The sequence below is a fragment of the Ovis canadensis genome, chromosome 2 (assembly GCF_042477335.2).
Source record: "Ovis canadensis isolate MfBH-ARS-UI-01 breed Bighorn chromosome 2, ARS-UI_OviCan_v2, whole genome shotgun sequence".
Classification (NCBI taxonomy): Eukaryota; Metazoa; Chordata; class Mammalia; order Artiodactyla; family Bovidae; genus Ovis; species Ovis canadensis.
Window position 1 is genome coordinate 188,373,778 of NC_091246.1, and position 26,115 is coordinate 188,399,892.

Genomic DNA, 26,115 nt, shown 5'->3' on the forward strand with positions numbered 1-26,115 from the left:
TTTTTAAGCCAAGCGATGTGTACCCAAGGGGTGATTTCTTTTAATTTTGCAGCAGTATGGAGTCAGCAGAATTACCACGTAGGGACTTTGCCATTTTGGCATTAGATCTGAGTGGACTGAGTTGTCATATAGACTTTGTCTCCTATTTGAAGGAATGGGTATGGAAGATTGGGGTGTGGTCAAAGGAGTAGGTCATCCATATGTTGAAAAAGGGCATCTCATATCCAGGCAAGTAAAGGAAAAAGAAGGTAGCATGGCAGTTTGGGACCATCCTGTGAGGGAAAGAGGCCTAATGGTACTATGGGCCTCCCATACCTGGCCTGGAATGGACTGATATTTAAGGGTTGTGTTTTGTTTTGTTTTGTTTTGTTTTTTTGTAAGGCCCGGACCTTTAAGAGGGCTAAAAGGAAGGGTTCAGTCCAGTCTTGATGAAGTTCAATTGTTAATTTGGTCAGAGTTTCCTTTAGGACTCAGTTGGCTCTCTCAACCTTACCAGAAGACCGGGGATGATAAGGAACATGAAATCTCCAAGGAACTTGAAGGGCTCATGCAACATTTTGGGTGATTTGGGATGTGAACTCGGGCCTGTTGTCAAACTGGAGGGAGGAAGGCATTCCAAACCTGGAGAAGATTTCAGTAAGAATAAGGTGAGCCACAGTAGAGGCTCGTTTGTTGGTAGTCGGGAAAGCTTCGATCCATCCAGAAAATGTATCTACAAAGACTAGGAGAAATTTAACCCTTTTTATGAATGGCATGTGGGTGAAATCTACCTGCCAGTCTTGTAGGAAGATGTTCACGAATTTGGTGGGTGGGGAAAGGAGGTGGGTGAATGTTAGAATTAGGATTTGTCCGCTGACAAATGGTACAAGTTTGGGTCAGATTATTTAAATAAGTCACATTGTCCTTAGTCAGTTCAATAAAGTTCTGAAAGAAAGCCTTAAGTACTTTTGCAGAGGGGTGGAAAGGGGAATGCAAATACGAAAATAATGTGCAGATGTTAGGCTCGTCAATTTGGGCTATAGTAAAGACAGGACTAACAGAGGGGCCTGCCACTTTGTTTCGTGACCTGCTATATTGTTATAAAAGGAAATAGGACCATGTTGCTGATGTCCCTGGCAATGTATTACAGCAGCTGTTTTGGAAGCTGAGCCGCATGGAGGAGTTCAGAAAGAAAAGAAGCATTGAGAATAAGTGTGCCCTTCTGGGTCAGGAATCCCCTCTCCCTCCAGATTATAATGTTAGACTGTGATATGTTATAGACATACTTGGAGTTGGTGTAAATGTTTACACTGTAAATGTAAATGTTTGCAGTGTAAATGTTTACACAAGGTGGCCATTCGAGCATGACAAGATTGAGTTGTTTAGACAAGTAAGTTAGAGGGCCCCGTATGTCCCCCCTTTTTGGCACAGAATCCCTAAGGCATCTTCTTGTTGAGAATGCACAAAAAGGAAAAAAGTCTTGGTATAATCAGGTAAGTAAAGAGAAAGGGCCTGTAGTAGATGTTTGATGAAAGTTTGTATTGGGGTGTGGAGAGAGGTGGGGGCCAACAAGTGTTCATCTAAGTTTCCTTGAGTAGCTTGGTGGAGAGGTTTTGCGCAGAGGGCAAAATTTGGGACCCATACTCAGAAGAAGTTTAATAGACCTAATAGAGAAAGAAGTTCCCTCTTGGTTTGGGCCCTGGGGGTCTGTGTCAAAGCTCGAAGTCTCTGAGCTGGAATTATTTTGGATGTGGGAGTGAGACGCAATCCCATGTAACTGACAGTGGTGGAAGCAATTTGTGTTTTGGAGAGCGAGACTCTGTAGCCCCAGTTGCCTAGTGCTGGGAGCCAGCACGAGGAGTCCTGCCTGTGGCAAAGGTCATGAGGTTAAGGGGCTCGACAGGCAAAGGCAAGTCGGACCTTAAGGGTGCCTCACTGGATTTGCTCGAGCATCTACCCCCAAAACCAGAGTCTGCCTGCTTTACTGTGTTATGCTTTCCACCTACTCTTCTGACATTAACAGGGGGCTGTCCCCCCACCACCTTTTTCTGGAAAAAGTTAATTTAGAGCTTTTAGATAATAAATCTCCTGGGCATAATAAGAGTGTTTCAATCCAAAAACCCCTCTGATGGCTTTCTAGCCTGCCTGCCAGACTCTTACAGCTGCACATGTGATTGTTTGCCACGAGAGCCACAGGAAGCTTAAAACATCCTAGGAATGTAGGGGCTTCTGAGGAGTCAAAATCATTAGAATAGGACTGATTAAGGGTTTCATTTGTTGAGCCAATACTTGCTGCCAAGTTTTCATATCTTTTATTTGTTGATATAGTTGGTATGTAGAAAAAACAGGTGGTAGCCCTGGCATTAGCAACATTAGATCTTTGAGTTAAGCACTTTCTTTGTTATAACCCACTGCACCTTTGTTCTACAAAAATGTAACTTTATTTAGTACTTTAAGAGTGATGCAGATTAAAGAAAAAACACTTCAAAGGAAAAAGAATTTTCTGGTTGATAGACATTTATTTAGGAAGAGAGCCATAAAAATGTTAACAGGCCTCTTGGCCAGAAGATAATGTAAACCACCTGAGACCTTTTGTATATGGGAAGGTATGCAAAAGGAAGGCCTGGTCTCAGTAAGGGTCAGGACTGCTGCCCCTGCATAACTCTGCATATTCCATTATTTCTTTATGTACAACTTGGGATATATAAGCTGCTTTTGAAAATAAAGTTGTGGGTCTGGCACTGATGCTTGGCTCCCCCATGTCATTCTTTTCTTCCTTTTCTGGATGAACTCCCATCTGGAGCATGGAGGCTCATCATGTTTACTTATTTGCCCTGGCTTCTAAGACCCACGGAGAGGGATCCCAAGGCGGGGCACCCTCCACTATTCAAGTGGGTGCCGGTGGCCTATGTAGACAGTGCAAGTTCCTTGTCTTGGAACTTTATTGGTTTTCCATGTAAACCAAGTTATTCAGCATCTTTTTTCCACTAATTTTCCTACTACACTATTCTTTCCTAATCTCTCTTTATATTTCTAAATAAATAAGTTTTTCCTCACCGACTCCATCCCCGCTTCAAATTACCCTGGATCCATGGGGCTGGAACCTGGCAATCTAGTGCATTTAATACTGTCACAGTGTGGACTAGGCAGTTACAGCAAGAGGAACCACATAACAATAAATCATCTACACACTGGAGTAAGGTAGTAGAGCCTAGGTCTAAAGTTTGTAAGTCCCTTTGAAGGGCTTGACCGAAAAAATGAGGGCTATCTCTAAACCCTTATGGTAAAACAGTCCAAATTAATTGTTGAGATTGATATGTGTCTGTGTCTGTGTCTGTTCAGGCGAAGGCAAATAGAGGCTGTGAAGAGTGGTGTAGAGGTATAGTAAAGAAAGCATCTTTGAGGTCCAATAACATGAAATAGAGTGTGTCAGGAGGAATATGTGAGAAAAGGGTATAGGGATTAGTGACCATGGGGTGTATGGATATTATGGCCTCATTGATCTTGCAAAGATCTTGGACTAGATGCCAGAAGTGGGGTCCCTTTTTGACTGCCAGTATAGGGGTATTATGAGGAGAACAGATAGGCCGCAAAAGGCTGGCTTTGAGCAGTCGGGAAATTATTGGTTTAAGTCCTTGTCAGGATTGTGTGGTCAGGGTATATTGAGTTTGGGTTATTACCTGAGAGGGATTTTTAAGAAACACCTGTATCAGGAAATGGTGTCAGGCTACCAACAGGGCTTCAGTGTCCCAGACCTGAGGATCTATTAGGGGAAGGTCAGGGGGCAGGTTTTGGGAGTGAGGGCTGGCCAAGGGTTTGGGTGTCATTTGGATGCAAAGAATTGATATGGAATCCAAGAATGGGAGGTTTGTAGAAGTTTGTAGCTTACCCAGAAGATCGTGTCCCATCAATGCCATTGTGCATTGAGGAACTACGATAAAAGAATGTATTAGTGTTGCCTTACCATAGGAACAAAGAGAGGAGGGATTATTTGGGGATAAAAAGAGATGCCTGAGACCCCTTCAATGGCCACTTCTGAAGGATGCAGAGGGCCCTAAAAGGTTAAAAGTGAAAAGGCCACTCCAGTGTCTATTAGGAACAAGACTTTGTGTCTGGCCACCGTGCCAATTACCCAAAGCTCCAAGTCTGTCTGTATGGGGCAGACTTGGGGTCTGGAGCTTGGGCTCCATCACTGGAATAATTCAGGCACAGTTGGATCATCTCTCACTTCATCTGAGGAACCATGGTCTGGGGTGCCAGGGCCTCCCTGAGTCTGGTTCCCGGCCCATTATTGTTGGGCCTGGGGTGGACCCTGAGATTTGGTGGGTAGTGTGTGAGGACAATCTATTTTCCACCCCATTGTTTGCAGGTGGGGCAGGGTTTGGTGGGTGGCTGGGGGTTTGGGCAGGACTTAGCCCAGTGTCCTGTTTGGTTACATCTGAAGCAGGGGCCTGGAGGGTTAGGTCCCATACAGGTGGGCCGAGGTTGATGGGCCAAAGGTGTTGAGTTTTTTTCTTGGATAGCTGCAGCAAACAAAGCATATTTGATCTTTCTTTCTTTTTCTTTTTTCACTTCTTCCTCCCTATTGTTGAAAATTTAAAGGCTATTTCTAGATCTTGCTGAGGGATTTGGGGGCCCTTCTCTAACTGGCATAGTTTTTGGCAAATATCGGGGGCTGATGGGCTTATGAACTGGATGTGTAGGTACAGAAGTCTGGCAGGGGTGGAAATATCTAGATTAGTGTATTTTTGGACTGCCTCAGTAAGTCGTGAAAGAAAAAGGGCAGGATTTTCATATTTTTCTTGAGTCATTTCCCTAATCTAATTGTAGTTAACATGAATGTGAGAGTTTTTCAGCACTCCTTCTAATAAAAAGGTGATAATATGATGCAGGTACCCGATGCCGCCATCACCTGCTTGATATGTCCACCGTGGCTCAGTTAAAGGGACTGCATCATCAGCCACCAGATTAGTCCTACCTTGGTTATGGAGTTGATCAGCATGAGTCAGGGCTGCCGGCCATATCCATTCCTTTTCATCAGACGTTAAAGTGGCATTTAGGATGTAATAAAGATCATTCCAGGTTAAATGATATGCTTGTGTAAGGTGGAGGAATTCTTTATCTAGTAGGATTTTCTGAAAATGATCCCAATTTTTCTTCAGTTTGGCTCATATCAAACATTGAGAAAGGCACATGAACCCAGGTAAGGCCCTTCTGTCCCCCTATCTCTCTGAGAGGGAACATATATTTGCTTCGGGTCCTGGCCAATGGAGGGGGGTGGAAATCTCTTTGGAGGTTTTGGAGTCATCACTTTCTGTTTTGGAGGAGGAAGGGCTAGAGGATGGGGTCTGTCTCCAGAAGCTTTTTCTCCAGGGCAGTAGGGAGGAGGCTTATCTGCCAGATCAAAAGCAGGGGCTCAGGGTTTAGGGGGCCTTTTAGGGGCTTTAGATTTGTATTCTTTTGTAACGGAGTGGGGAGAGAGAGAAGAGCAGGATTTGATAGGTAGAAGAGTCCTTGCAGAGAGAAGGACGGCTTCTAAGATCCCAGAAGGCTTGAATATAGGGACTTCCAACCATCTGCCATTCTGTTTGAGGAAGTTAGTGAGATCTGATAAAATACTGAAGTCCTGAACTCAGACCAGAGGTTTTGGTTATCCAGTTTGTATCGAGGCCAAATTTGAGTGCAAAGTGACTCGAGTTCATGAACCTTGAGATTGGTCAAGAGTAGAGGTTGGAGGCTTTGTTTTACACAGGCAAAGGGGGAGTCCTGCGGGAGGGACTGGCTTGACCCCCTAGCAAATGGTGACTGTCCGGTCGAGAGGAAAGATTGTCACCTAATCTTTTGACTGGGTAAAGAGAGAGAGAGAGAAACTCTGAAGGAGGGAGAGGCGTCCCCCACAAACCTCCCCAGAGGGCCTTTTGGCCGGAAGGTTCCCTAGGAACCCAGAAAGGATGATAGTCAATGGCGCCCTAGAGTACCATCCGAGCTTACCTGGGCTACTGGGTCAGGCGAGAATTCCTGGTGAATGAAGGGAGGTCGAATGGCAAGAGGCCTCTGTCCTGCAGTTGGTTGATCTCGTAGAAAAGAAAGTGTAGAGAAGAGGAAGAGAGAGAGGCCAATATTCTTCGGGTTATGTGGAAAACCAATAAAGCCCTACACAAGACTTGTACCACTCACGAAGGCACAGGGTGTCCTCTCAAGGAGGTCTTGAATGTCCTGGCAGGAAAGTGAGCTCAGCAGGCTTCCAAGCTCCGAAGAGCTGGCCGTGGAAAAGGAGAAGGAATCTCAACAACCCACCTGGGTTTTGGCACCAAAAAATGTAGGGTAAGGGAGTCAGAGAAGGCAAGGTTTAAAAAACAGCACTTTACAGGAACAGATCACCTTTTTTTTTTTTAATTTTTATTTTTACTTTATTTTACTTTACAATACTGTATTGGTTTTGCCATACATTGACATGAATCCACCATGGGTGTACATCTTTAATGAGGCCAGAAGGGGCAGCAGTCAGATTAGTGAGCTGCTGCACTAACCCAAGAAAAGAGTAAGTATATATAGGCATATATGTGGAAATCTACTGTCTTAAGGGGGCCCATTCTTCTCCAAGGTTGTTGAAATTAGTTACCTCTTAAACAGCTGGGGCAAGCACTTCTGGAGATCTGTCAGAGGCTGGGACTGGATGGGAGCTGGGCATAATCAACTTTAATGTCCATTTTTTTCTTTGGGTGAAAGAGTTCTTTGTTTTGCATAGAATGGTGGGGAGGACTCGGAGGGAGCTGTTTTGAGCTTTCCTTCACCATATGTGTGTGTGTGTGTGTGTGTGTGTGTGTGTGTGTGTATACATATATGTATATATGTGTGTATATATATGTAAACTGAGAGAGATGTGTGTATATATCTGTGTGTGTGTGCCACTTTAAACTTCTAACTCATTCTTTAACCTGCCTAATCAGTAACAACTTAAGCACATCATGGGTTGCTTCTGTTTTCTAGTACAATTCAATCTGACTTCTCAATTTACTTACATTCTGTTTGAACTCCCTCCCAAGTTTTCTTCCTCTCCCTTCTTCCCTACAATTACGTCTAATCCCTACTAGCTCAGGTCCTGCCACTCCACCAAACAAATTATTCTAGCTTTCATTAACCCTTCCGATTATTGTTCAGTTCAAACTGATTATTGCCAAGAGGAATTTGAGCCCATCAAGACCAATTTTTAAAGAAAAATATGAATTTCTCCATGAACTAGCCCAAAGTTTTAATGTTAGTAACCTTTTTTTTTAATGTACCCTCCTCCACACACACACACATAAGAAGATGTACTAGCCTATCAGATTGTAATTTCTGTTCAGCACTTCTAAAGGGCCTGTGGGTGTAAGCTTTGGGGGTTTTAAACAGGAACTGTTCAAACTGGAGCCAATCAGTTAGTAGAGTAGTAGAATCTATTTTAATGCACACTAATCAGAATATTTAATAGACTCAGAATTTAGGATGGGATGAATGGTATCAAAGGAAAAACATAAGAGTGAAACAAGTTAGATTGCTTTGAGAAATGTTATATTTCCATTGCTGGGTAGCAAGCGACACAGAAAGTGAATGTATTTCTCACCAAAGAGAGTGGTCAACAAGTTTGGAGACACATATGTGTGAGACTTAGGTATTACTCAACTTAAATCGTCCAGAATCCGAAAAGAATAGGAACAGAACGGAGAAGGTAGACTGCCTATGGCCTTGATTCTTCACTCTTCCCCCAGGGAAGCTCAAACAAAACCAAGTAGCAGGGGTGCGCCCTGCTGGCTCAGATACAATGGGAACCCTGGGCCGGGTCGCGCCTCCTTTCCCCGAGAGGGCGCTGCATAGAATCCTTTCTCCAAGGGTAAGACGGCGCGCGCGCACGCCCGGAAGCACTTCCACCCCGGACCCATTTCCTCTACGCACCAGGGGCGCTCCCATGACGCATTTCCGGCTGGCTGCACTGAGCACGTGTGACTCGAGAGGAAATAACGTCACTTGGGAGAGCCGAAAAGCTGGGTTGTGGCGCCGCCGTGAAGCCCTTCACCGACAACATGTCTCATTTACCGATGAAACTTTTACGCAAGAAGATCGAGAAGCGGAACCTCAAATTGCGACAACGAAACCTAAAGCTCCAGGGTGAGATGCGCTGAACCTCTCGGCGGCCCGGGTTGCGGAGGGAGCCGGCACGTGGCCGTGGCGCGCTACGGCACCGGACGGCTCTGGTGACTGCGGCCCCGGTGTGGCCCCGGCAGCCTCCCCCAGAGCATGCGTGCTTGGGGAGCGGGGAGAGGCAGCCCGGGGCAGCTTCCATTCCGGCCCAGCGCAGGTGCCGACGCCGCGTTGCCCCTGATCTGCCCCTGACCTTTAAACATCAGTTTCTCCTTTCAGAACGCGGACAGGACCCCGGTTGATTTTCTTTCCGGCCGAACCAGGCTGCCCCACTTCCACCCTCCCTATTCCGATTCCTTCATGATCTCTAGGGTCCACCTCATCCCCCACCCCCATTTCCCAGCAGACACGTGGGACTTTCTCATCCCCGCGCATCTTCCTTTCACATCATCTATTTCGTGTGTGTATCGTTTCAAAACAAGCTGTGTATCACTCACTTCTCGGACGTACCTGGTACCCTTGCTTTCGCCTATCTCCCTGCACTCGACTCCTGCAGAACTTCATCTCCTAAAGTGTCTCATGCGCGGTCATACGCGTGATGCATGTGCTCGTGCCGTCTTCCCGCCACTCCTCACTTACACGTTTCTTGGGAGCTTCTGCGTATTTGTGTCCATAACAAAGACCATTGCAAAGCATTTTACCTGAATGTCACGTTTCTTTAGTTTGCACAATTTCCTTATAGTGGAGCAGACATCCTGAAGTTAGTTGTGTTAGCCTTTTTAGGTCCTGTATAACAGCAGTCCCTAACCTTTTTGGCACCTGGGACTGGTTTCATGAAAGAGTTTTTCATGGTGAGGGGCAGGGGTGTGGGGGGGGGGGGGGCGGCGGTTCCGGATGATTCAAGCCGGAATTACATTTATTGTGCACTTTATTTCAATTATCGTTATATCAGCTCCCACCTCAGGCTATCTGGCATTAGATCCCAGAAGTTGGGGACCTCTGCCCTGTTAGACTTAAGACCCCCTAGGGCAATGTTGGAGGCATACTGCCTAACATTAGTTGGTTTTTTACAGAGATCAGTTGATTGAAAGAAATCCTGAAGGAGGGAACAAGTGTGTAAATTTTAGGAATAATGTTTTTGAAGTTCCCTAATGTTTACATTTCCTATGGAATAACAAAGCATTGCTGACTACGTCTTGGTAGTTTAAGGTAACAAAAGGTAGTACTTTGTCAGTGTATAAACAGAAACTTGTAAAACGTTGGGCATTTAAATACAATAAATATCAAGGCAAATAAGTAGTTTGATCAACGGAAGTTTCAATTTGCTGACAGCTGAAAAAGTAGATTTGTCAAATACCTAATATGTATGTTTTGTAAGTACCATTGTTTGGCCCCATCTGTTTAAATATTTAACCTCATTGAAGTTTTCTTGTTTCAGACTTTTGACTCCTTATAAACAGAGAGGTGGTTTTTTTGAAGTTAAAAAAATCAGTGCAGCATTCTCTCCCTGTTTTTAATTTATTTGTGCTGCAGTGGAATACTATAAAATTGGAACTCATTTTAATGTACATAACAGGGAAGTAAAAGCTAAATCCTTTCAGTACTGGAAGCCATGGCATTTCGTTAGGGATTCCAGGGCTTCTAAGCAAGCCTCTCCTTTGTCACAATGTGTTTTCCGTTTTTAAACAGGTGCCTCAGCTGTGAGCCTGTCAGAAACTCAAAATGGAGATGTGTCTGAAGAAACAGTGGGAGATGGAAAAGTTAAAAAGTCCTTAAAGCAGTCTGTGAGTGCGGGCTTGTCAGAAGCCCAAAATGGAGATGTAGCTAAAGAAACAGTAGGAAGCAGAAAAGTGAAAAAGTCCCTAAAACAACCCATGAGTGCTGGGCTGGCAGAAGCCCAAAATGGAGACACATCTGAAGAAGCAGGAGTAGGTGGGAAAGTGAAAAAGTCCCGAAAACAGTCTATGAAGGCAGGCGAGTCGGGAGCCGACAACGGAGTCCTACCTCAGGGAGCCATGGAAAATGTCAAAGTTAAAAAATCCGTGAAAGAGTCTGTAAATGCAGGCGTGTCAGAAGCCCAAAATGGAGATGTATCTAAAGAAACAGGGGAAAATGTCAAAGTTAAAAAAGCCTCCAAGAAATCTACCACATTGACCAGTGGAGAAGCAGCAATGCAGTCTCCCAATTCTGAATCAAAAAAGAAGAAGAAGAAAAAGAGAAAAGTAGTGGATGATGCTGGGCCTGGTATGTACTTTTATTTTTTTTTAACGTAAGCCATTAAGTTTTTCAAGTTATCATTCTGCCTTGCCTCTCTTTTTATTGTAATGTCCACACGACATCCAAGGCTCCTCCACCCCCACCCCCACCCTTACTGGCATGCAAGAAACTAGCCTGGTAGCTGGAGGAAACATCAGAGGAAGGTGCAGTTTAACTTTTCTCAAAATACTGTTCTTCTTTGGCAGTTAACTGTCTGAGCTTCTTATGATAAAGTGTACTGTGACATAATATTTTAGATCTACCTATTTCCAAAGAGAATTGCGGAATTACTAAAGAAATCTGGGCTGGTTTAGAATTTATCTTCTTGTGTCTTTATGAATCAGAGACTTTACATTAATGATTCTTTCACTCACCTCTTTTTTTCCCTGGTTCCTTTTTCCCCACAATAAATTCCTATCTATGAAAAGCAGCATAATGATAATTTGAGTATGTAAAAATAGGAGTTGGGAAACTTCTGAATAAATGGAACATTAATTCCCCAGTGAGTAGAATGGCCAGAATAGGGGAAGAGGGGTGCTTTCATTTAGAAGATTATTGGACTGAATAAGTTTAGGTGAAAGAACAGGCATTTTAATTAAACTGTGAGTAGGCAGAGATTTCAGGGGAGGGTCGAATAGGTATCGGCAAACTGTTAAAGCCTTCTGCCTGTTTTTGCAGACATGCTTAACCGGAACCCTGTGATTGTTTACTTGACCTTTGTGATGACAGAGACCATACAACCTGCAAAACCTAAAGTGTTTACCAATCTGGTTCTTTATAGATAACATTTGCCGACCCCTGTGTTAGCATGTCCTATTCACCTTTTGTCGGAAATAAAGTTTTCATCTAGAAAGATGCTTTGGATTTTTCAAACATGCCTGGCTGTCTTTTTACTGCCTACAGACTGTAATGCATTTGTAAATTATAAGAAACTGCTTAAACAAAAAGTGAAACAAGACAGAGACTAAAGCATGAGGATTAGACATTACAGTTTTAATTTAAAGTGGTTGTAATCCTGTTCTAAAATTGTTAGTGCCTTTAGGGTTCTTATTCTGAGTATGCTGGAGGAAGTGATATTTCTACTCTGAAGCACTGAATCACAGGACTGGAAATTTAAATACTATTGATAACCTTGAACTGTTTTAACAAAAAGAGAAGTCATAAGCCTTGAAGTCCAGCTGATAGTATTCATGGCCTTTGAATGTGTGGATCCTACAGAGTTGATCATTTCCCAGAAGGGTGTTCATAAGGCCCAAGGAAGAGGCCAGTCCTGGGTTACAGAGTCCTGAGTTCTGGTTTAGGTCAATTCTGTTCTAACTAGCATCACTAACTGCCATGAATTTTTAAAAGCACAGCATAGAGTTAACCTATTTGGCCCAAAAATAGAACATTTAAGAGCATGATGGGAGGTAGGACTGGGAAGGTAGTTTAGGGAACTGTGTTTTGAAAGTTGTGAATGTATGCTAAGAATGAAGAGCTAGGAAACCTTCCCTCTCCTCTTACCACTTACATTCAAGGAACCAGCCAGCCAGTTTCTGTCACCCAGCTGAGTAGGTTGTTGCCCTTGCTTTGTAATCTGTCTCAAGTAGTATAAAGAGCTTTTGTGTTTCTGTTCCCCTCTAAGACAAAATTAGCTTTTATAGGAAATTGGTGTTATGAGAGGAAAAAGTGTTTGTTATGGGTTTTTTAATTAATCACTTGCCCTTGTCTCCTTAATGAATTTTATAGAAATGGGAGTGGTTGGTATACTTAAATTGTTTAGTTCAGCTCATTAAAAATTTCTTACTAAGACAGTATAATAAGTAGTAAGTCAGAGAAGGAAGTATTATATCACTTACATGTGGAATCTGAAAAAATAGTACAAATGAACTTAGAAAACAGAAACAGACTCAGAAACATAGAAAACAAATGTAGTTACCAAAGAGGAAGGGGGAATGAATAGGTTGGGAGTATGGGATTAACAGGTGTTACTACCATCTATAATAGATGATAAGGATTTACTGTATAGCACAGGGAACCATTTAGTATAATGAAGGATTTTTTTTTAATATCAATAATGCATATACCTATAATGTATGCATAACTGAATCAGTTTGCTGTTTACCTGAAACCAGCACAGTATTGTAAATCAACTATCCTTTAATAAATACATACACTATATATAGTATATATGTGTGTATATATATACACTAAGAAGCCTAAAAAATAAAGCTTTGTTAGCAGATCTGCATGTCCTGATGAGTTTTTAAATACAGCCAGATTTTTTTAATCAGGAAAAAGAGATTCTTAGCAAATTAAAACTGAAAACATGTTAAGCTTTTGAAAATATGCCTTTTTTTTTTTTTTTTTTTGCATCACACATCTGTTATTTTATGATCTTATTTGGTCTTGTTTTAAAAAAATTGGGGGATATTTGTCCTTTAAACCAAAGATTCCAAAAAAGCAAAAGCTGAGGACATAGGAGACGCTGAAGATGGTGCCCAGGCTCCTGAAGAAACAGAAGACAGTGTGGAGAAGCCAGATGGCGAGGAGGAGGACAGCGAAGTGCCCAGCCTGCCACTGGGGCTGACAGGTAATGATCAAAGTGTTTCTCCAGGTAGATTTCTAAAATGTCGCACCTCCCTGGATTATAGGATTTAAAGGGTCAGTTGGAGCGTTTAATTTAGCTGGAAAAAAATATTAATAAGTACTGACAAGAAATGGTTTTATATCTAATTGCTGCTTTTTATTTTCCACATTGTGTGCTTTAGTTCTTATTTCTTTCTCTATTTTTCCTTTTTCTTTATTCCTAACGTTAAATATTTTGACATGCACACAAATAGCTCTTAGGGTCCTCTATTTCTTTGGTTTGTCACTTTCCATGTTACAGTAGGAAAGTTATTGGCATGGAAGTCTGGAGCCCAGAGGTTTAATGCTGGCTCCATTATTAACAGAGGAGGATGAAATTAACATTATTGAGGGGCTTGGGCCAGGGTCACCTCCTCTCACCTCCATTTCTTTATCTGTAAAGTCAAGAGTTTAGAATCAATTGCTCCTGACCAAAAACATCTAGCAGTTACTTGAGTTGTTTGGTGTGAGGTTTTTGTTTATTAAAATAGGGAAGCCCACAACCCAACCTGTATAATCAGAATTGCAATGGTTATTGTGGCAGTGGTTCTCAAGCAGGGTAACTTTACCTTCTAGGTAGAGGGACCCATCCCAGTTTTCCCATTTAAGGGGGTGCAACCCCATAAACCTCCTCTGTCCCAAGTAAACCATGGGAGCAGGTGACAAGTTTCCAGTGGGTAGAGGTCAGAGATGCTGCAGGACCTCCTATAATGCATAGGACAGCCTCTCACAGCAAAGAATTATCCATCCCAAGATGTCAGTGGTGCCAGAGTTGCCAACACCTGGGTTATAGCTGGGGTGTATGTTGACCAGGGAGCTCCCTGGTAGTCTGATGCCTTCTCCTGCTGGAGAACCACCGCACACCTGATGTATAGGAACATTCTCACCATCTGGGGCCATCTCTGACTCTTCTCAGTTGTCTTTTTTGGAGTGAGAGTTGCTATTTTGACTGATTTCATACTCAGTTTTTATACTGAGTGTTTTCTTTCTTAATTTCAGATTTCTTAAACATTTCATTTCTCTCTGAATTTTCCCCTGCAAACCTCACACCACCACCTTTGCCCCAGTCTGCCCCCACCTTGGCATTTTTATTCTTCATAAGTCCCTTGATTGTACCACCTCTCCAACTCTTTGTTATTTCGTTACAGTATAGGCTTTAGATTACACAGCCATTAGCAGTGGAGAAACGTGCAACAAGCATAAGGTCTTTTTCAATCAGCTAAACTAATTTAGGAAACTAGCAATATTAACTAGTCAGAAAAGGTAAATTTGCTAATGATAAACTGTCTTCTGTTTAGGAGCTTTTGAGGATACTTCATTTGATTCTCTGACTAATCTTGTCAATGAGAACACTCTGAAGGCAATAAAAGAAATGGGCTTTACAAACATGACTGAAATTCAACATAAAAGTATCAGACCACTTCTGGAAGGCAGGTATGGTTAACATGAGGTTTGGGCATTGGTCCTGGGCTTCCCAAGTGGTGCTAGTTGTAAGGAATTCACCTGCCATTGCAGGAGATGGAAGAGATGTGGGTTTGATCCCTGAGTTGGGAAGATCCCATGGAGAGGGAAATTCTTGCCTGGGAAGTCCCGTGAATAGAGGAGCCTGGTGGGCTACAGTCCATGGGGTCGCAGAGAGTTGGACATGACTGAGCACGCAGGCATACACACACTTAATATCTCTGTTTTTAGTGCCAATAAGTAAGTAAAGTCACTCAGTCGTGTCCAACTCTTTGCGACCTCATGGACTATAGCCTACCAGGCTCCTCCCTCCATGGGATTCTCCAGGCAAGAGTACTGGAGTGGGTTGCCATTTCCTTCTCCAGGGGATCTTCTCGACCCAGGGATCGAACCCGGGTCTCCCGCATTCCAGGTGGCTCAGAGGTTAAAGCATCTGCCTGAAATGCAGGGGACCTGGGTTCGATCCCTGGGTCAGGAAGATCCCCTGGAGAAGGAAATGGAAAGCCACTCCAGTATTCTTGCCTGGAAAATGCCATGGATGGAGGAGCCTGGTGAGCTGTAGTCCACGGGGTCACAGAGAGTCGGACACGACTGAGCGACTTCACTTTCACTCTGGGCTTCCCTGGTGGCTCAGAGGTTAAAGTGTCTTTAGTGCCAATAGTTTGGGGGGAAAATACCAGTATATTCTATGGATCTCACATTGTGTTGGATAATATATCTAACCTTCGTTAAAGGCTTTAGGTTATTTATTGATGTTTGGAGAAAATTGTTCACTTCTGTTTTTAGCACAATTGTTATTTCTGAGTTAAGTGTTTAACCCACATGATTGATTTCAGTGATAGAGAAGGTGGGGACTATTTTCTTGTTATGATCTAGCCTCAGTGCCTAAAAGATGTGTCATACCCCATTGTAGGTATTCAGTAAATACTTGCTGAATGAGTAGAGCAAATATGTTTCTCCTTTTCCATTTTATTTTTTAGGGATCTTCTAGCAGCTGCAAAAACAGGCAGTGGCAAAACGCTGGCGTTTCTCATCCCTGCAGTTGAACTCATTGTTAAGTTAAAGTTCATGCCCAGGAATGGTAAGCCTGTGAGCCCACTGTCTATAAGAATCTCACTAGAAGTCGGTCATGACTGTGGATGCGCTCCTGGTGGTAACTACAGTTTGACTTTCACCATATATCCTGTTTTGCTTTTTAGGAACAGGAGTCCTTATTCTCTCACCTACTAGGGAACTGGCCATGCAGACTTTTGGTGTCCTTAAGGAGCTGATGACACACCATGTTCACACATACGGGTTAATAATGGGTGGCAGTAACAGGTCTGCTGAAGCTCAGAAGCTTGCCAATGGGATCAACATCGTCGTGGCCACCCCAGGCCGTCTCCTGGACCACATGCAAGTAAGAGGACGCTACCGTGAAGCCCCATCTTCTGTCTCTGTGAAACATACACTTTGCAGCTAACAGTTTTTTTCTGTCCTTTGTCTTGTCAGAATACCCCAGGGTTTATGTATAAAAACCTACAGTGTCTGGTTATTGATGAGGCTGATCGTATCTTGGATGTTGGGTTTGAAGAGGAATTAAAGCAAATCATTAAACTTCTGCCAAGTAAGTGGGTTGCATCTTCATGTGGTTTGCAGAGCAGCTGTTGGAAGTAGCTGAGAATTTTTCCTGTATGAAAACTATTAATGTCAGCATTTTAATTTAACCAAGTGAAATTGTCGTGCCGGTCAGCCTTAGAGGTAGTTTGCAATATATACATCGATCTTACTGGTAACTTAATACAATGGTTTTGCCATTTGAGAGCTTACAGTGCAAGTTAAACAATTTTAATGTATGTCTCATTCCTGTCCATCCCTGCCACCCCATCTCTCATCTTCCAGTAGTCATTGACTTGTTGCCTTTTGTGTTGAGTTGTATGTACCTTGGTTATAGTACTTGAAACATTTATAAACTGCTTATATCTATAATAACACTGTGGTTTAGTGCCTTATACGATTTGTTTCTCACTGCTTCATCAAGGTATAATTAACATAATCTTTACATGTAAAAACATGTAAAGATTATTATGTTTTAAGTATAAGGTTTGATACATTTTGTCAACTGCTCACAGGTCTCCTCTCTCACAGGTGGCTCTGGGTCTGCCCTCTGTCAGTGTAGATCAGTTTGCATTTTTCAGGGATTTGTACGAATGGAATCATATGGTATTGCTGTCTTTTTGTCTGTTCTTGTGCTCAGCAAATTCTGTGATTGTCTGTGCCGTTACATTTTCAATAGTTCTTTGCTTTGTTCCTCCCTGGCATTCTATTGTATAAATATGCCACAACTTGTTTATCCATTTAACTGTTGGTGGACAACTGTGTTGTTAACAGTTTTGGTCTGTTACATATAAGGTTGCTATGAACATCCACCTACAACTCTTTTATGGGTGTATATCACCTTTTCTGTCATGTGATTATCTAGGAATGGAGTGATGGGTGTATGTTTAATTTGTAGCATTTTACATCCCCATCAGCAGAGTATGGAAGTTCCAGTCCCTTCTGTTAAGTCTTGAAATTAGGTAGCGTTAATCCTCCAACTTTGTTAATTTGTTTGTCTGTTCTCATCGTTTGCATTTCTCTGTAATGTTAGAATGTTTGTCAGTCTCTGGGATCTTGGGATTGTACTGAATATCAATCATTGGTGGAAGACAAAGTTGGGTCCTTCGGCATATGAATGAGGTAGATCTCCATTTATCAGCTTCCTAATTTCTCTCAGAAGTGTTTCAGAGTTTTCACTGTACAGGTTTTTTCATTCCTTATGTGAGGTAAAAATTTTCACTTTATTGTTTTCATGTCTCATTACACTGGCCAGACCCTCCAGTGTACTCCTGAGTGGAACAGTCTCTCAGCACTAAGTGTGATGTAGGTGCTGCACGTCTAGATGCCCTGTATAAGACTGAGGATGATCCCTTTTGTTCCTAGTCTGCTGTTTCTTAAATCAGAAATAAATGTTAAATTCTCACAGATGCTTATAGTTCTGAATTCCCTTTGCTAAAATTTTGTTAAAGATGAGTTGGAAAGTAAGCTGTCTTAAGTGAGCTTTAGCGGAAATTGTCCATTTCAACTTAGTTGTCAGATCTGTAGACGTAAAGTTGTCCTTGCTGTTCCTCTTTTACTGTCTGTAGTGATACCATGTTTCCAATTTCTGAAAGTTCTACTTAGAGCATTCTTAGTTGTGAAGCAATTCTAAAAATTGCCTAAAAAATTTGGGTTATTTTTATATGGTTGTGTTTCAGCACGCAGACAGACCATGCTCTTCTCTGCCACACAAACTCGAAAAGTTGAAGACCTGGCGAGGATTTCTCTGAAAAAGGAGCCTTTGTATGTTGGTGTTGATGATGATAAAGCTAATGCAACTGTAGACGGTCTTGAGCAGGTACTTCTTGTCAGTACCTTCCATTTTAAGGATCTCCTTTGGTGTTTCCTTTCGAGTGTTTGGAGGATCCTCTAAAAAGCAAATGGGTTAATGAACTTAATAATAGTACCACCAATTTTATATGAGTAAAATGAATTCTGTTGTCCAATAATATCCTACACTAAGATGTGAGTTAGAAGGTGGAGAGGCTGGTTTCAAGCACGTAACTGTGAAAATGAGGTGACAAAGAGCCAAAACAGGTTGATTAAAAATAGAACTTTAAGGTTGAGTCTTTTGATGAGTAAAATATTTCTTTCCTGTAACAATTTAGCTTACAAACCTTTCATTGGTTATTTAGTTTTTAAAAATATATTCACCTAGCTTTGTGATGTTGTTTAGGATAGTGTACTTCAGCTGTGGTTATTTAGGATCTTGCTGTTAAGGACCTTCTAAAAATGAATCATTGATACATTTTGAAGGTTCCAGTTAATAGAGGTATTGATTTTACTATGATTATAAGAACTTGATAACCAGTAGTCTCAGAAATATGGAAAATATTTAGTATCCAGTGATTATAGCCAATAAAAGGAATCGAAAGATTTAAAAATCAGTCTTATTTTAGGCTGCATTATTATAATGAAGGTAGTAATTTTGCTGTAGGTGAGGCTTAGCGGTGTGTATGCCATGTTAATCTATTCTCTCCATCAAGTTATATCGGTTCATGAAATTGAAAGTGTCCATTCGATTATTTTTTGTCTGTTCCCTTGAACCTCTTCTAGGGATATGTTGTCTGTCCTTCTGAAAAGAGATTCCTCCTGCTCTTTACATTCCTTAAGAAGAACCGGAAGAAGAAACTAATGGTTTTCTTTTCATCCTGTAAGTCCGTGAAATACCACTATGAGCTGCTGAACTACATCGATTTGCCTGTCATGGCCATTCATGTAAGTGGTTAGGATAAGTTTATTAAAAACAGCTTACACTTACCAGGTTCTGTAGGTTGTGGGGATTAAAGTATCGTTCTTGCCTCCAAACATAGTTCTGAGTAGTTTGGACAATAACAGGTGATGGGTCCTGTGAGGAGGGAATTCTGCCAGGCGGGCGGGGAGTGGGAACCTGAAAGGAGGAGCAGATGCCATCGCTTCGGGAAATAGACTGGTAGTGAACTTGAAATAAAGCAGCTAACAGTTCCACAGTTTAGGGGTTCTACATCAAGACCTCCCACAAATGGTCTCAAATTTCCTCTTCCAGTGGATGTTTTGTTTTGGTTCTAGGGAAGACAGAAACAAAATAAGCGTACGACCACGTTCTTCCAGTTCTGCAATGCAGATTCAGGGATCTTGTTGTGTACAGACGTGGCAGCTAGAGGGCTGGATATTCCTGAAGTGGACTGGATTGTTCAGTATGACCCTCCAGATGACCCCAAGGTAACTGGCATCCTCTAGTTATCTCCCCAGGTTCCCTGAGAAGTACCCCATCCCACAGATTATTCCTCAGGTTGTTGCAGTCAGGCTTCAGCATACAGCCATACAGCGCCTCTGCAGTATCTCAGTGATGCTTACAGTGTTTAAGCCTTTCACAGGACCCAGAGAGGGTGTGTGCGAGGAAATGTGAGAGGCATCAGTGGGACTTAGGAACGTTGCCTGCTTGGGGTAGTCTGTTAAGAGCAGTAGATGTCAGAGGAATAAAACGTGCTTATGGAGGCAGATGCCACTCTTTAGTATATGTAGTAAAATAAGGTTTTTTAGTTATTTTCAACAAAAGGTAGATTATATAAGTTGTCAGCCATTTGAATGTTTCCAAAAGCCCTTATGAAGTTGAAGCGAACTTACTAGCCATTTGATTGGATCATAGAATTAATGTGAATGTCCTGTCCAGCTCTCCTTGGCCTCAGTACTATCTCTGTGGGGATGGTGCCTGCAAAAGGCGTGGGGGACCACTAGCTTTGGGGAGCATGGTGATAGGCTGTGTGGCAACCACCAAGGTTGCTGTGCAAACCAGTGTATTACCTCAGGTTTTCTCTCTCCACCAAAGGAATACATTCACCGTGTGGGCAGAACAGCCAGAGGCCTGAATGGAAGAGGGCACGCCTTGCTTATTTTGCGCCCTGAAGAATTGGGTTTCCTTCGCTACCTGAAGCAATCCAAGGTAAAGATCTTCACATGGAAAGCCTTACACTGGGGATAGACTTCTCTCCAGAGGAATTGTTTGCCGGTGCACATGGCCTTGAGCACCATTTCTAGGTGTGTCCAAGGGTTCCAAGTTGTCACCATTCTGTTAGGACAGTTGGTGCAGCGGTTTAGCAAATGAGGTTTCTGTGGGTCTCGTCCAGGAAATATGAGCCAAAAACTACCCACAAAGCACTGTGCTCGAGCCCTATGTCACTTAGGGGGCGTCCCTGTCCCCAGTCTCCCCACAGCCCTGTTGGAAGCCTCCTCTGCTCCTGCTCCCCTTCTGTCTTCACCTCTCCCAAAGCCGCAGGGAGCCCATCCCCTCCTACCCCGTCCCCTTCCGGGCCCCAGTCCTTGCCTAGCAGTTAGCGCTTTACTGTCTGTAATCTCTGACCAAAAAGATAGCTTCAGCCCTGAATCCGCTCTTGTCACGAGCTCCAGCATGGCTGCTGCCTATTACCTTTCCTCAGCCTGCTGTTTGAAAAGTGGGCTCTGTTTTAACTCCCCTGATTCTGGTCTCAGTCCTCCCTCATCTGACTCTGGCCTTTCTGTTGTCGAGTCTTGTGAATGCTTGTCCGGCCTTGTCTTTCCTGACGTTTGCCTCCTCGTTGGCACAGTGTTGCCTGGTGGATTTTCCCCCACCAGCCAACTAGCAGCAGTTCCTAGAAATTGCCATCCGGCCTTTGCAGGTTTTCTCTAGCTACCTGGTTCCTGGTTCCTCTGGGAGGGCGTCGCTGATCTCATCCCTCCTTCGTGTGCCCCCAGCACAGGTGCTTATCAAGTTGTCTGCCCACTCACCTGTCTCCCTCCAGGGGTGCAGGGCCTGGGACTCGGGTGGCTGCTCTTTTTCCCCAGCACCTGCATGAGCACTTTTCTAGTTGTCTCATAAGAGATGACTGGTAAGAAATCCCTCCCGTAGGAGTTAGTGGTCACAAACCCCAGTTTCAGAAACCCTGGTGTCACAGACCCCCGTCACAGGGCAGTGTGGTGTCAGGGCAGGTTTCCCAACACTGAAAGAAGAGCTAGTGGTTCTGTAAACTAGAAGCTAAAAGCTGCTTCATCACATTGCACTACAGAGATGTTTAGAGAAGAGGGCATCAGTGCATCATTGCCCCATTCAGTTTCATACCTTTTCTTTGTGGAGGGTTCCATTCAGTGTGCATTAGGAGAGGAAAGGTGCACCTCTCCCACTGGCACTGGAAGACAGGGAAACAGGTGAAATTGAAATTCCACAAGCCTTTTCCCTTCCGTCTCTTCAGTGACTAATGAGCTGCGTCAGACCAACCCAGCTTTCTAACCTGCATGCTTTTATTTTCTAGGTTCCATTAAGTGAATTTGAGTTTTCCTGGTCCAAAATTTCTGACATTCAGTCTCAGGTATGTGGGAGGGGTGGAGGGCGGTGGGGGGCATCCCAGCCCTGCCTCTGTAGTCTCATTGACAGTCACTCTCCTCCAAGCCTCCCTTTCCATAAAGTGGGAAGTCTGGACTTGAGTGATCATTGCTGTGTCCTGCAGTGCTGGTGAGCACGTTCCTATACTGTCTACCTGGTTTCATTCTGTTACCTTACATGAATTTTGTCATTATTCTTACTGCACCCTGATTTTGCAGGCATTACAAAGCTTGGAGCAAGTGTTTTGGAACACATGTTATAGATGAATTGTGCTTTCTTGTATTAAAGCCAATATTTATTTCTGTTTCAGCTTGAAAAACTGATTGAAAAGAACTACTTCCTTCATAAGTCAGCCCAGGAAGCATATAAGTCATACATTCGAGCCTATGATTCCCATTCCCTGAAGCAGATCTTCAATGTTAATAACTTAAATTTGCCTCAAGTTGCTCTATCGTTTGGCTTCAAGGTGCCTCCTTTTGTTGATTTGAGTATCCTTTTCTGTGTGCTTATGAATTTGTCCAGGAACTATGGGCCAGAAGCCTGACCAGGGGCTTTGGGGCTTAGCACTCAGGTTGACTTGCGCTCTGGCTGAGGCCTGGGGCCCAGGTGGTCATCTCAGTCACTGACCTTGTGTCAGTGCTTGCATGGGGTAGTCAGGGTGGAGACGACAGAGACGAGACAGTTTATGGCTTTAAGAAAGGACATGGAATTTGAGTGGCAGAGCAAGCCAGGCAAGTTGTAATATGTTAAGTATTAACTGGGTTTAAAAATCCTACCTGCTAGTTTTAGCCCCCAGTCATGTGGCCACTCCTGATTCGAGCGTTCACATTGTGGTGGCTCAAGGAGGGGTGGTGGGGCCCCTGGTGTACAGCTGACTGGTTCTCCCTTGGGTGGTGGTTTGGAGTTGTCTGTCTTTGTGTTGCTGGATTTCCTTAATGCCCCCTTTAGATGTGAACAGCAATGACGGCAAAGTTAGAAAGCGAGGCGGTGGCGGTGGATTTGGCTACCAGAAAGCCAAGAAAGTCGAGAAGTCCAAGATCTTCAAACACATAAGCAAGAAGCCATCTGACCGCAGGCAGTTTTCTCACTGAAGACATATCTTTGTCCTGAAATGGATGTTCTTTTTCTTGCTGTAAGAAAGGAATTTGTGTTACTTTAGGATTTGGACTCATCTAACGACGCGACGCGACTGAACTGAACTGAACTGAACGAGTACGAGATGACTTGGGTCACAGGCACTGAGGTTTCCAATGAGTCTCCTTTTTGGGGGATATAAAACAGGTTGCAATGTCTTGATTGCCCAAGAGCAAAGCAAGGCATCTTTCTAGTCTTTGTGATGATAGGATATTTCTAAGTGTAAATCTTTTTTTTCCCCCAAACTTGTTACTGTTTTAATGTAATTCTTTTGGTACCTTGCTCTCCTAGTGTCTGAAACCTTTTGTGACTTGGATTGCTGTGTCAGCCTGCCAGAAAGGGCAGATGACCGGACACTGGACAGGTGGTGGGGGTGCAGAAAAATTGTCTAAATTGGTTTTTTTTTTTTTGGTTTCAGTTTTTTCTTGGACCTTAACAGTAGTTTTTTGACCCCTCCTGAAAATATTGCTGTGTGAAAGGGCAGAGAGCTTTGGAAAATCCCTAAGAAGCACCTTCAATTAAGGGAGCACTGGGCTTTTATATGCCAGACTTTAAAACAATGAGCCTTTCTCCATTTTACTTTTTCAGGAGTAAGAAATACGGGTTGTCATTGTTATTTGAATAAAGCGCCTCTAGCAGTCCTGACATTGAGGGTGGTGGTGGTGGTGAAGTCGCTCAGTCGTGTCCGACTCTTTGCGACCCCATGGACTGTCACTTACTAGGCTTCTCCGTCTATGAGATTCTCCAGGCAAGAATACTGGAGTGGATTGCCATTTCCTTCTCCAGGGGATCTTCCTGACCCAGGGGTCGAACCCGGGTCTCCCGCATTGCAGGCAGACGCTTTAACCTCTGAGCCACCAGGGGTGGGGGAAATCCCAGATACTTTAGTTTCACTTACAAGTGTAGTCTCTGCTGTTCTCCATTTGGTAGCTTAGCAGACTGAGGCACACAGAACGGCGCCACTCCTCAGGCAAATTTGTTTCTTTGAAGTGGTTTCAATTTTGGTGAGTCCTTCCAACTTGAAATACTTCCAACAGTATTTAGAAGGCAAAAGCATCTTTTTGAGGAAAACTGCCTCTTCCAGATCCGTGAAACGAAAATAGATTTATGATGAAAACTAAAAATGAGCACACAGCAGAATAGCAAAGTCAGTGGTTTAGTCAGATGGGGTTTTTTGTTGTAGTAATTTTTGATTTCTGGTGTGTTTGATGTCTTATTTCTAGTGTATTTTATAACTACAAAATGGTTACCATATTTTGTAGTAATTTAAAACCAAAGTTGCTAACATCATTTTACTGTTGTACCAGTTAATATTCAGATTCCTGTTAAATGTGCTAAGAATATTAAATGTCGAAGAAACAAGTCTGGTAAACAGCATTCCAGTAGGAAAAGAATGATACTATCCCACATCTGGGCTTGACCACCGTCCCCCTTGCTGGACATGTGCTGGGCTTCAGACCTTGTTTGCTGGACTCCTGGCATTTAATACCTGTTTCTCTTTACAGTGACTTCTTAGTTTCAGAAATAATCATGTTTCAAAAAGTACACAAAAGCAGAGAAGAATATTTAATCACTGAACAGAAGTAAATACTGTTAATATTTTGATACTTAATCTTCCAGTGTTTTGTATATGTACTTTTTAATTTTTTTTTATCAAAAGTGAAGTTAAATGATCCTCTACCCTGTATTTGTAACCATCTTGTTTCATAACTTATTTTCCTGTGTCATTAAACAATTACATCAACTTTGTATCATTATTACTGCTTTCACCTTGCTTGGTCTGGCCTGGACTTGAGCCCTGGATGCCTGCCTATCCCACCCAGACTGGCTCTCCTTGTTACACTGTATCTGGTGTCCATTGGTCTTGCCATTTGTGAGAAAAGCATATAAACAGAAGGTGGAAAGATTATTCTTACTCCCATAATGGCTAACCTCAGGACTTGCTGGGAGTCCTATATGAGATTATGCTCACAAGGCCAGTCCAGCCTAGGGACATCCAGACAACCTGCCTGGCCAGGATTCACATGGGAGGGAGCCAGTCACCAGAATCTTCAAGGCCCATTTGCACACAGAAGACCGCTTAAGTCCCTGTGCTAAGAGCACAGCTGCAGGTGGCATGTGTGGGGCCATTGATTTGACAAATAGGACTGAGTGGCCTCTGTCCAGCGAGGCCGGGCAGCACAGGCCAGGAGCCAAGCAGATCACTGTATCCAAGTAGGATTTAGGTCCTCCAGGCTGCAGGTGGTGATGTCATTGCAATTTCTAGATTTCTTTTGGTCTTACTGCCCAGGTGCAAGCTGAATTCAAATTAAAAAGTGTCTTGTTTACTCAAAAATGCATAGTAGTTAAAAAAGTCTGGAACCAGAATACCTGGATTCCAATTCCGGTTCTCTTTCCTGGGCCTATTACATGAGTAGAACAAAGAAAGTACCAAAACCTACTTTGTAAGGGTGTACGAACTGAATGCAGTAACATGTAAGGTACTAGGATGGTGCCCAGTGTAAAGTACTAAGTACCTGTTGGCTGCCTTTATCAGTACATAAATCCTACACAGAAGGCCTGCTGCCCAACAGCAGTAGGTACACGGACTCTGAAAAGCCTGAACCAGCTTGGGCCTTTTGGAGAATAGACCAAGGATTTTTGACAGTCCAGGTCCCCTGGAATTCCGATCAGACCTAAGTTTTGGGAAGTGCTCCAATCCTGTCATACCTTCTTAGGACAACCATCAGGTAGATTCATGCAGTTTTCAAGGCTACTCTTCAGACTGGGTGTTCTGGTGGAACACTGACTTCAACCGTAAATCTTGATGAATTAAGAGCCTGCTAGGTGCCAGAAGCTGTGGGGGACACACATGCATCTGGCTGAGCTCTTAGGAGCCTGGAGGACTAGAGAAGTCATGGGCTGGCGACGGAATGAAACACCAACACTGCAGAGTGGTTTGAATCTTTTTACTTTAGCCCCTTGCTTCTTACAGCTGCTTTATTTTATATCCCTTGCACAACAATCTACAGGGCAAGTAGCCAAACACCATAATTCAGCGACTATACAGTGCGCAGGCGCAGGGCGAGATTACCTTGACTTATTTACTGCAGCTAAGATTTTGTTTTGGGGAACTTCCTTATCAACGTAGAATCCATTTTGTCCCTGGGTCTGTTCCTTTTGAGGAATCAGAGAAACATCCTTGTGTGCAAGAAATTTTCTCTTCCCACGGGAACAGAGGATTCTTGGCTGAACATCTCGTTTGCAAGAATGTTCAGCCCTGGTTGAGAGTCTCGTTTGCAAGCACTTCTCAACCTTCCTTATACCTTGTTCCCTACATGAGCAATTGTAACATTGTTTTCCAAGTCATGTGACGGATCCAGATACATAGAGATATCCCAGCCTGGATATTCTAAGCCTGGAAATTCTGCATCCTTGAATTCTGGCGGACTTCAGCTGAAAAAAAGGTGTTGGAACTTTCTCCACCTATGGATGACAGACTTTTGTTCTGGGACATGAGTTCCCAAATGCCACACAATGTACCGCACAAGAAACCCTGAGAATTTTCAGATTTTTCTTGCCCCATGCCCAGGAGACTTAGCAGAGCAGAGGAGTCAGTGATTCTCAGC

The 26,115-nt window shown here is 43.2% G+C and overlaps 1 protein-coding gene across 1 annotated transcript; it reads left to right on the top strand.

Moving 5' to 3' along the window:
• Nucleotides 1–7,913: 7,913 nt before the first annotated feature.
• DDX18 (DEAD-box helicase 18) lies at nucleotides 7,914–24,251 on the top strand. Its single transcript, XM_069574439.1, has 14 exons — nucleotides 7,914–8,124; nucleotides 9,787–10,341; nucleotides 12,785–12,925; nucleotides 14,259–14,394; nucleotides 15,402–15,502; nucleotides 15,621–15,820; nucleotides 15,913–16,027; nucleotides 17,697–17,836; nucleotides 18,595–18,756; nucleotides 19,087–19,239; nucleotides 19,847–19,960; nucleotides 21,303–21,359; nucleotides 21,684–21,861; nucleotides 22,322–24,251. Exons 1-14 carry the CDS (start codon nucleotides 8,040–8,042, stop codon nucleotides 22,462–22,464), a joined length of 2,280 nt encoding a protein of 759 aa, XP_069430540.1. The 5' UTR covers nucleotides 7,914–8,039; the 3' UTR covers nucleotides 22,465–24,251.
• Nucleotides 24,252–26,115: the final 1,864 nt, after the last annotated feature.

Coding starts and splice junctions, on each gene's coding strand:
- DDX18 (XM_069574439.1), top strand. CDS start 8,040: ATGTCTCATTTACCGATGAAACTTTTACGCAAGAAGATCGAGAAGCGG. Junction 8,125..9,786: donor ACGAAACCTAAAGCTCCAGG/GTGAGATGCGCT, acceptor GTTTTTAAACAG/GTGCCTCAGCTGTGAGCCTG. Junction 21,862..22,321: donor GCCTCCTTTTGTTGATTTGA/GTATCCTTTTCT, acceptor TGCCCCCTTTAG/ATGTGAACAGCAATGACGGC.